Source organism: Pygoscelis adeliae, unplaced genomic scaffold (assembly GCF_000699105.1).
Source record: "Pygoscelis adeliae isolate BGI_AS28 unplaced genomic scaffold, ASM69910v1 Scaffold262, whole genome shotgun sequence".
Lineage (NCBI taxonomy): Eukaryota > Metazoa > Chordata > Aves > Sphenisciformes > Spheniscidae > Pygoscelis > Pygoscelis adeliae.
Window position 1 is genome coordinate 1835157 of NW_008824184.1, and position 10678 is coordinate 1845834.

The following is a 10678-nucleotide window of genomic DNA, read 5'->3' on the forward strand; positions in this document are numbered from 1 at the left end:
AGCCAGCGGGAGGGGGCCGCCCTTAGCCGCCGCCTCGTACCCTCCTCCACTCGGGAAAGGGAACGTCTGCCCCTCGCAGCACACCTGCCCTCCAGCGCAGGCCTTGCCCTAGTGACCGCGCGATAAAGGCGTCTCCCACCGCAGCTCCAGCACGCTCCCCGGGGCGCAGATCACCCCCCACCTCCCCCCCGATACTTTGTTGTTCTGGCACGGCCAGCTCTCCTGCTTGCTGTGCTGGGGACAGCTGTCAGACCTAGGGGCAATCCTCTAACGTTAAGGCACTGTGAGGAAAGCGGGCAGTGCGGAAAGTCAGCGAAAACCTTAAAAATTGCTTGAGGCGGGGGGTAGTCGGTGGGTGGAAGAAAATACAAACTTGTGTGCGCTTGAGCTTCTGCTTAGCTCTCTGACACAAACTGCTCCAACAAAGGTAGGGTTAACTTCACTAAGATAAGAAATGCCCAACCGAGTAGATACAATGAGAGCAGGTGGGAGCAGCCGAGAACAAACTTTTCCCTCACAGATTCACGCTGAGAGGTTGCTCTCCTGCTCGGTTACACAACCGAGTCTCGGTTCGCTTTGCTTACAGAAGAGGGACGTATGTGTGAGGTGTACAGGACAAGGGGTATAGAGCTAGCTGTGTAAGCCAACAACGAATTATTATAAAACCTACGGCAGACTAGACAAGCGTTTAAATGATTTCTTGGAAAAAAGCATATTCATCAGATACAGATGCAACAAGAGTACATCCATGTAATGCATTAGTACTCAATTGACTGTATTTGGTATTTTAAAAAGATAAATCCAAGTAACGTTTTTTAACAAAAGCTCCTTCAGGTGCCTTCTAAAGAAACATTTCTTAACGCAGTGTTACGTATTTTCCACTTAAGTTTTGTATGTGTTAAGAAGAGGTTTCCTTGCTTTGTATCTCATGAAGCTGCATAGGTGTTTTCAAAGGCATGGAGAGGCTGCTATCCTTTAGGAGTTTTTCTGTGGAATTTTGATTGTCACCTAGAAAAAAAAGAACAGTCACAAGTTATTTTCCTGGAGACAGTGTTCAGTTATATTGACTTGAAGGCCGAGAGGCAGAAGCATCCTGCAGAAGAGAATCACAACCAGAGCACAGTATATCCCAGTCAGCGGGCAGTGACTGGGATCACCTTGGTCTGGAGACCTATCTGGAAGGCTCAGAGAGAGGGGGGAGCTTGAAGGCTGGGTCACAGCACCTCTCCAGAGATGCCACTGCTCTTTGAGAGGTGGGAGCGGGCACACTTGTTTGTTCTCACCTGGAGCTCCTGTACCAAAACGGCGCCCTGCCAGTCACAAACTGGAGGCCCTCGATCGTTACGCGCTTTGCCATATTGCAACTCCGGGGCCACGGGCTAACCACCTCTGCCCAAGAGCTCCGTCACCCTTTAGACATCGCAGCTGCAAGCAGTGTGACAGCCCTTCTGCCTTGTCTTACAGGAAGTTACTCAGACTGCGGTGATGGGATTGCCTAACACCAGGAACTTTGGTCTTGCGTGTGGACCCAAGGGCGTATCGACTCAAAAGAGCGGCATTAAGTACTGGTGGTCACTGCTCAGATTCCCCCTCTTGAGTGACAAGTGCCCAGTGTTCATCTGCCAGTTCGTACCTGCAGAAGCTTCTACCCAGCAGGCATGCACCCCCAGCACATGCTCTTTCTGTTCTCCACAAAATAAACTCACGGAGAAGTCCATACACTTGCATTCTTCACAGTGAGAAACAGCTAAACGGTGCCAAGTGGTGCGGGCAACTGGTAATCTATTAGGTCACATATCCTTGTTTTCCTCAGCAGCATAAAGCAAGGCTAGCTTTCTGTTTAAAACACAGTTACATGGAGTTGTGTTTGCAGTTACTTCAGAAGTGCAGCTCCAAATTTGTTTCAAGCGTTAGAAAGAAGAATTGCAACTCTCAGGCCAGCCTATACTAACAGGCACAAATACAATTTGGAGCTATGGCAGAGGGTTGGGAAGTCCTTGGACACAGGGATACTCACATTTTTCACCTCTACATATGCCTCCAGACCATATTCTCCCAGCTCTCGCCCATTCCCAGAAGCTTTGTAGCCGCCAAACGGGGCTTGTGCACCAAACACATCGTAGCAGTTTATCCTGAAAAGGAAACCAAGAGTTAAGCACCTGCAGTTTCAGAACTGCTTAATGGAAGAGCCCTTGCACAGCAAATGGACATCTCAGCTGTTTACAACAGAGGGACAGCTGAATTCCTAGGCAGGATTTCTGTATTTGTCAGTTCTCTCAGCCAACAGAATTAATCAATCCTGGAACCTTATCCTCATCAACCACGAAACAGAACATCACGAAATCGATTCACGTCTCTCACTACCGCAGGACCAAGCGTCCGGGTTGCCGCCCACACCTCCTTCAAAGAATAGATACCAAAAGCACCTACTTGTTCACTCGGTACCATTAAAAAAAAGATAGTGAGATACTGCATCTCCAAAATCTCTTGTGCTAGAACAGTAAACTGGTGTTGAAGTACTGACTTTGGCATTATCTTCAGCACAGCCTCAGAACACAGAGGAACATCCACTGCAGCAGCCAAGACCGCACAGACATGCTCGGTGATCTAATCACTACTGGCTCTCAGAGCCCTGCAGCAGTTGCTGTCATTGCCAGCTGTAGTACTGCATTTCTTTTCCCCCATCCCATTCATTAATTCACAGTGGGAGCATGGAAGCTTAATATAACTGAATTTTACCAACAGTTAGCATTACAACTGAAGGTCTGACATTACATTCAGTGAAGTACATGTAAAATTGGATCCAAAGTGGAGACAGGCTATCACAGAGCAAGCTCAATGAGAAATGGCAGCACACAAGGAAGCTTTCAGCAGTTTAGGGCGAAGGATGTGTTAAGGCTCACCAAACTGTTCCAGCTCGCAGGCCCTGCGACACATAGTTTGCTTTGTCAAGGTCCTTTGTAAAGACTGCTGCTGCTAGGCCGTACTTGGAGTCATTTGCTCTCTCAATGACTTCCTCAATTGTTTTGAATTTCAGAATCTGCATGACCGGTCCAAATATCTGCAAAATCCAAACAGAGCATGTGAAAATCTGTGTAAATTGATTACGGGGGAGGCTGTGGTTGATGCTGGAGTTATGTGTGTATGCTAGAAGTCACACAGGACATCAAATTCAAAGTATCGCTTCCCATTTTACAAAGTTCCAGGATACAATCTGGAGGGAAGTTTAGTGTGGTAACTTCCTAAGAAGCATCGAGTTTTGCAGTTCATGAACGCCCAGTTCTTGTAGACCTGTGTTTTTTTGTATCAGAGAGGGCAAAATGACAAACAAGCGAGAAGCTGACAGACAGAAAGGCGCTGCAGGTCTCACCTCCTCTCTGGCAATCGTCATGTTGTCCTGCACATCGCCAAAGACAGTTGGCTGGATGAAATAGCCTCTGTCTGCAGCGGGGTTGCCACCACACAGCAGTTTGGCTCCTTCACGCTTCCCAGTACTAATGTAACCGAGGATCTTCTTAAACTGCTCTTCATCTACCTAAAAGCCATGAGGACAGACAGATCAGCTTCACCTTCACTGGGGGTAAAAAAAGATTTGACTACAACCTGCTGTGCACGCGACTGTGCTCTAGCAATTCTTCATTTCAACAGACTGCCAAGCCAGCTTCAAAGGGAGATGATCATTTTTAAATGCCAGCATCAAGTGGAGGTTTTGGAATAATCAGAACTGTTAATTAACTTCTCCCTCCTCCGCAAGCAAGGAGGTAATGGGCACAGTTCAAAGGAGATTAATCAAGAGACCGAAGGATACCTTTCATTCTAATCTACTGATGCACAGTGACTCACGATTGGGACTATTTCATGAGATAACAGTTCAGGACATTTCCTGCTCTTACCTGAGGCCCCTGTTCAGTTTTAAAGTCAAACGGGTTTCCAACCACCCTGGACTTGGCCTTCTCAACACTCCTCTCCACAAACTCATGATATATATCTTCCTGGACATATGTTCGGGATCCAGCACAGCAGCACTGCCCTTGGTTGAAGAAGAGGGCAAAATGGGCTTGATCCACAGCCCAGTCCACTAACATTGGGGAGAGGAGAGAAAACAAATAAACAAACAAAACCAACCAGAGTCAGTAAGTGACTTCTTTTGAATGACTATCATGCAGAGTACTGGAGCATCAGTGATACAAAGTCCTTTCAGTTTACAGGCATTTTCCATGCTTTGGTAGGGCAGAAGTTACGTGCAGGTTTAATTGGTATGAGGGTCTATTAAAGTACCTCATACTAGAGAAAAAAATCTAATCTGCGGCAGATCACAGTTCTCATTTGAAATTATCAGATATTAAGGACAAGTTATTTTAGATCTATAAGAATTTCCTTCCTTACTGCCATATAAAAGCATGTACTTTGGCTCATCAAGACCAAAAATGAGTCTATATGCAAGAGATGAGGGAACCAGAACTTCTTAAGAGTAGAAAGGAGTGGTACGCACTAAGAGAAAGAGAAAGAAGTGAAAACAAAAATGGAACTAAGGCTGAAGGAAGATACTGAAACAATTCTCATTTGTTGATAACTGAACTTCTTCACAGCACTGGGAAAGAAGTGGGAGTGAAGAAGTGCTGATACACAAATAGGGCAGCTACAGCAGGAGGCACGGAGACTTCACGGGGTGAGAACTGCCAGGTTGGTGTCAGAGCTGGAGACTCATACAACACGGGAGAGGTTTCCTTTCCCCTCCAGCTCTGCTTGCAGAAAGCTGATGTAAAAGGTACAGATCAAATATTACGCTAGCAGGTGCTTACTGTCTGCATCAGACATGATTATATTTGGACTCTTTCCTCCAAGCTCCAGTGTCACCCTCTTTAGGTTACTCTCTGCTGCAGCCTTCTGGATCAGATGCCCAACCTGCATCATGAGAAGAACAGGTATGAGGAATTAACTCCTACATACAACACCTGGCAGGGCAGCTGGTTTTAGATCTCAGTCAGCAGTTCAATAACAATCCCTTCGTTGTCAGGGCTTTAAGGGAACAACTGAAGTCTGCCCAGAGTTTCACCTCTAGTAGGAAGCAGCTCAAGGGAAACAACAGGAAGTATTCTAAAGGAGGCACCTAAAAAGAGTCTTATGTAAGGTAAAAATAAATGTCACACCCTGAATTCAGCTGTATTTTTTAAAAAGAAGTGTAGCAGGCAAGGCACCTCCAGTATTTTATACAGAAAAGGTATTACAGCAATGAGATATTCTCTATATCCCAAGGGCTTAAAGGTTAAGGTACTCCCTTACCTCCGTGGAGCCAGTGAAGGCTACTTTATCTACGTCCATGTGGGAAGAGATGGCAGCCCCTGCAGTGGGCCCATAGCCAGGGATGATGTTCACCACGCCTGGTGGGAATCCAGCCTGCCGGTTCACAACAGGAGAGAGCAAGGTTATTCCTTTCACAAATCAAGGATTTCACCTACCCTCATCTGTTAGTAACTCTTCAGTAGGCCTCCCACGAAGAACAGAGTCTTTTCTATTTCACTTTTAATTTCCCAGGTCCTTAGTTTTGATGTTCAGTTCGCGAGAACCAGGACAACACCTCTCTCCACGCCACATCCTAAGCATAGTTTGTGGAGCTATATATGTTAGCTTTCTCATCACCCTGAAGTTTGTTATTTAATTGAATCTCCAAGACTCCCTCGCTAATCAAATCTATGTCCTCTGCATGTGCATTTATAAGGACAAGGGTTTTTTTTTTTTTTGCTAAATCAAATGCTAAGATACCCAAGACAACCCAGCCGTTCCTCGGATCAGACAGCCCTTCTCTGTTGCAGTCACATGCCCTCCGCAGCTCACCAGTTTGGCTGTATCACACTGCACTCCAGCAGCGATAGCGCGGCAGCGGATGGAAACCCAGCCTGTTCGCTCACCTCTTTGATCAGATTAGCTACGTAGAGAGCACTCAGGGGGGTTTGCTCCGCCACTTTCATCACAACCACATTCCCAGTAGCCAGGGCAGGCCCCAGTTTCCATGCTTGCATCAACAGCGGGAAGTTCCACTGAAAAACAAGGAGGTATTTGCTGGTCTGAACTTGAAAGCTTCCGATTAATCAGTAAGTAACCAGCGAGCTTCATTCAAATCATCTGCAGCACCTATAGAAGCAGTCTTTGATCCTTCCCTAGCTGCTCTTCAATGTTTGGCTCCTTTTCAAGCACTGCCTTCTGCTTGTCCAGGAAAACTGTTCTCTGAAGTGTGAGGTCTCTCAGTACCATTGCAAAAACCCGACTTTTTTGGGAATTAATCTCTACTGTCAGTTTAGCCATTAAACACTCTGTTGAGGTATTTTGAAAGAAAGCCTGTTTGTAATGACAGAGCAGTATGCACAGACCGGTGGGACACTTACATTCAGTTCTTGCTCAATGCAAATATGAAAAACCTGCAAATACATTATGCAACAATCAGAATCTGGCTACTCCTATAAAGAGGTAAAACTATCCACGGATCGTTGTATAAATATGGCTTTGTGGTTCACAAACCACCTGGCTACCAGTTACAGAAACAAGATCACGTACATAAAGCTGAATTTTGCATGCCAGTTCTCTATTTCCTCATCACACAGAATTTTGTTTTTAATGCTAGGTAGTAGCTTAAACTTAGTTGCGGTTCTGAGCCAGATAACTCCTATAAAGGGGTTTGAATTCTCTTTTCTTTTTCAGCAGATACAAAGTAAATCTTACTCAGAGCCCATGAAATCAACAAGTAGTTCTGTATTGCCAGAGCAAAGTAACAGCCCTCCCAGCTGGCGCAAGCATAACTTTCTTCACCGCTGGAGGAAGCAGTGGTTAGCAACAGATAGTAACTTGCGTTTTCAGACAACTCTTCATGCTAACACTGAATTATTGAAATGCTGCAGGAACTACTGATACATTTTACTTACTGGGATTATCTGTCCACAAACTCCCACCGGCTCATGTCTTGTGTAACAGAAGAAATCTCCGTCTAATGGGATGGTTTTGCCATGGAATTTATCCGACCAACCTGCAAAGTATCTAGCAACAATAAAGTTTTGGTCACTGAATGTAAAATAACAAGTCTCCTGTCACCAGAAAATAAGAGAGACTTCCTCCAGCTATTTGCTTTCCTCCTTTCTTCAGTCACTTCATAAAACACATACAAATATTTCCCAAACAGGTGATTTTAAGAATGGACAGTAAATACAAACATTTGTCCCTCTGCGTTTGCTAGCACTTTGCAGAAGGTACGTTCTGTCATTCCTGCGCTGTAACACAGATCACCGCCATTAGTGAGAGTCCCGTACATAGCAAGAGAGGAACACATATGTAACAAAAATCCTTTGGAAAGTCACAGGAATTACAGCCTCATTCTTAACAAAAAATAAAAACAGAGGAAAACAGGGTGTCTGACACCCTGCTACGGGCCGAAATGAAAGCAACAGGTCCGATCGAGCCCTGACACCCACAACACTTGAATCAGAGGCATCCGGTCTTTGCACGGGCAGAGGTTCAGCTACCACGGGCCAGCTGAGCGCAAGCGTGGAGGATGAAGAGTTACTGCGCTGTCACTGTAGCCTCCACACCTACCTGAGACATTTGACTACCATGTCCAAATCCACCAGGTAGGAGATGGAGTACGGTTTGCCATTATCCAGAGTCTCCAGCGCCTACAAAAGACAATGAGATTGCCTGAAGAGCGAGGTGGGGGAAGTCACGCATGCAGATTTAGATTGAATTCTCGGTTTGCAGTTTGGATCTGTTCTGCACGTTGGCCTTTTTGCTTTCAGCTTCCCAAAACTACTTCCCCACCCTTTGTAGCTCTCTCTCTCAGTTTTAGCTGTGGCTAAAGACCCCATCACACCCGATGGGCACAAACCACCCGTTTCTGCCTCCCTCTCCCCAAAGTTAGGGATCACAGCAGAGAGCTCAGTCACAGAGTGTGATACGCACCGCCAGGTAAGCCCGGTCCCTCTCGATCAGGTCAGCAAGACGATTCAGCAGCTTGCCCCGATGAGAAGCATCCATCCTCCTCCAAGGCGAGCCCAGCTGGAAAGCTGCCTTGGCTGCCTTAACGGCCTTGTCCACATCTGCCTGCAGAGGAGTCCAGGCAAGAGGGTGAGAAAGGAGTAACCGGTCCCACTCGTCTCCCAGCCTCCCTCTCAAAATACAGCTGGAGCCCTCCCTGGTCTCCAGGAGAAAACAGCCTCCAGCCAGACGGCACAAGTGGCTGCCAGCGCCAGCCTTTTTGGGGGCAAGAACTTGCAGCCTTGACAGCTGCCTCACTGCAAGACACTCATCGGTCCCAGGGCAGGGGAGCGCACGGGCTGCGGCCCCTGGGCCACTTGCTCCACAAGCATCGACCCGGGCAGCGCTGCACCGCAGCACAGCCTCAGCACAAACGCTGCTGCTGGATCTCGCCCAGTCTGCAACCACGGGGAAGAGGGAGCAGAAGTGGCAGTGAAACAGATGGGTGCAACAGCTGCGGAGCCACCACCTCCGCCTGCGCTTACATTCTGTTATTTCAGCTATGCGGAGTGCAATATTGTCAAGTTATTTCCACAATGTCATCTGCTGGGTTAATATTTGCATCCTAGAACAAGGCATGGAAAAAGCTCCAGAAGTGTGCTTTTGACACTCAAAAAAAAACACTCTTTCAGGATTTGGTTTCGCCAGCACAGTCTAAAGGAGTTTTTTCCTTGATCAAATGTCTCTAAACCATCATTTTGCCCTGTCAGGGCATTAACTTGTTTCTCGTTGGTTCTCTGTTCTGGCTTGCTGTAATGGTCCCGCCAGGACAAGCCAGTCTACCATGGACAAGCAAACAACAAAGGATTTCCCTCACTCACCCCTCCCTTGGGGAATACAGACAAGTTTCCAGACTGTAGGAAGAACCCAAAATTGCTGGGAAACACCACCTCAGCTCTGCCACAGACTCCTAGGAGGGCCTTGCATAAGGCATGGGATGATTACGTGGCTCGTCCCCACCATCGCGCTCTCTTTTTCTTTTTTTAATCTCCTAGGGCTGGGGATGGTCTCCCACTGCATGTGTACAGCAGAAAGGGGCTGTTCAGGTGAATCCTGACCTTTTGTCTCCTCTGCTACCGTGATGCTGGGTCACACTGCCGGCACAGCACCCACAGGGCCGCAAAGGTGTCCGCCTTCATCCCTGCCTGCCCCAGTAACCTCCACCCGCGACTGCTCCCCAACCTCCCGACTCAGGCTCCACTGCACACCACATCTATTCCTCTACGCCCTTTCTAGTCCCGGCTTGCCACTGGTAAGAGGCAAAGCCAGAGGGTTTTTGCTGAAAGCAGTAGTCAAGAAAGAACACAAGCAGCACTGAACATGGTATTTGTAGAGGTCAGACACTTACTACTGCAAACACGGCACTCAGCGGAGCTGCCTAGGTGAGAGACGAGTTCGTGTCTTCCTCTGCAATCCCTGTGGACCTGCTCACGCGGAAAACAAACCGATCTCGTCAAGAGAACGCTTACCTTATCACCCTCAGCAACCTGGCAGATAACTTCTCCTGTTGCTGGATTGACAGAAGGGAAGGTTTTCTTACTGACTGCATCATGCCATTCATTATTTATGAAAATCTGCAACGAAAAAAGCGAAGCAGTGTTAAACCTTAGAGCCAGACCTAGGTGAAATCGGTAAGAGCTTTAGTTGTTTGATGGCTTCTTAGCAGGCTGTTTACTTAAAAGGGACTCAACTTGTGTGGGCTCCAAAACTGCACCAGTACGAAGGAGATATTTTAGCCTAAAAGTACAAAACAAAAGACACAGCCTCAAGTTAATAAAAAGAATTCACATCTTGGCAAACAGCATGTGAATTGGAAGCGGTTCCTGTCTCAGTAGGTCACTGCAAGACCTGGAAGCCTGGCTGGGGCTGCGCAGGGACACCGGGAGCCTCGGGAGGCTGAACAGTGGCAAAATGCTTCAGGCACAGCCAATACAGTCGATTCGTACACAGCACTAGAGCTTTTGGCAGCATTTCCCTGATTAGCTGATTTTAGGCTCCCCATGTATCATTCCAAAACTGAACCAGGCACCAACAGCAGCTTTTCACCAACTCTTTCTTTCTCAGTAAGGGCAAATTTGTTTCTTCAGGTCCATGGCAAGAGTGTGTCAGTGCAAAGATCACGGTGCTTGCCGAGAACTTGCCGATCACTCAGCCAACCTCCCACGGCCTTGTCACGGCCGCAGGGACGGAATGGCTCGGCGGCTTGGAAGAGGAATGCTAGCCCTCCACCAGCACCTTGCACTGATGATCGGAGGGCGTTTTCCTCAGGGCTGCTGAGCAAGGAGCAGAGAGTCTAATCTATGCAGACAACCAGCATCAAGCCAGGCACCTTCCCCTCCCTTCGCATGCCCTTTCGCATAGTTTTCTCCTTAGATTGTTTGCACCCATGGCAGCGGTTAGCTGAAACAACCACAGGGATCGGGATAACGCCCTATCGTAGCACGATACATGCCTTGTGCCTCACGCCAGCTGCTGCACCCCGAGTTGATTTTTTCCAACAAGATTTCCTGCAACGCAAGGCTTTGGGCCCAAATGTCCGGCTGCTCCGGCGCCTGCCCAGCTCAGCGTTAAATCGGGGTGTCCCCAGCCCCGCCCCGGCCTCCCCCCCCACCAGCCCCAGCAGACCGCACACCCCCTCCGGGCCGCGGCCGAGCCGGGA

General features: G+C 47.8%; 1 protein-coding gene across 1 annotated transcript; it reads right to left on the reverse strand.

Annotated features, from left to right (window-relative positions):
* Positions 1–683: 683 nt before the first annotated feature.
* ALDH2 (aldehyde dehydrogenase 2 family (mitochondrial)) lies at positions 684–9596 on the reverse strand. The gene is made up of 12 exons (XM_009334414.1): positions 9489–9596; positions 7945–8085; positions 7582–7661; positions 6918–7029; positions 5910–6038; positions 5284–5397; positions 4803–4905; positions 3894–4078; positions 3371–3535; positions 2904–3061; positions 2018–2132; positions 684–1008 (listed from the first exon to the last, which is right to left on the reverse strand). Exons 2-12 carry the CDS (start codon positions 8017–8019, stop codon positions 976–978), a joined length of 1269 nt encoding a protein of 422 aa, XP_009332689.1. The 5' UTR covers positions 8020–8085; positions 9489–9596; the 3' UTR covers positions 684–975.
* Between the last annotated feature and the right edge of the window lie 1082 nt (positions 9597–10678).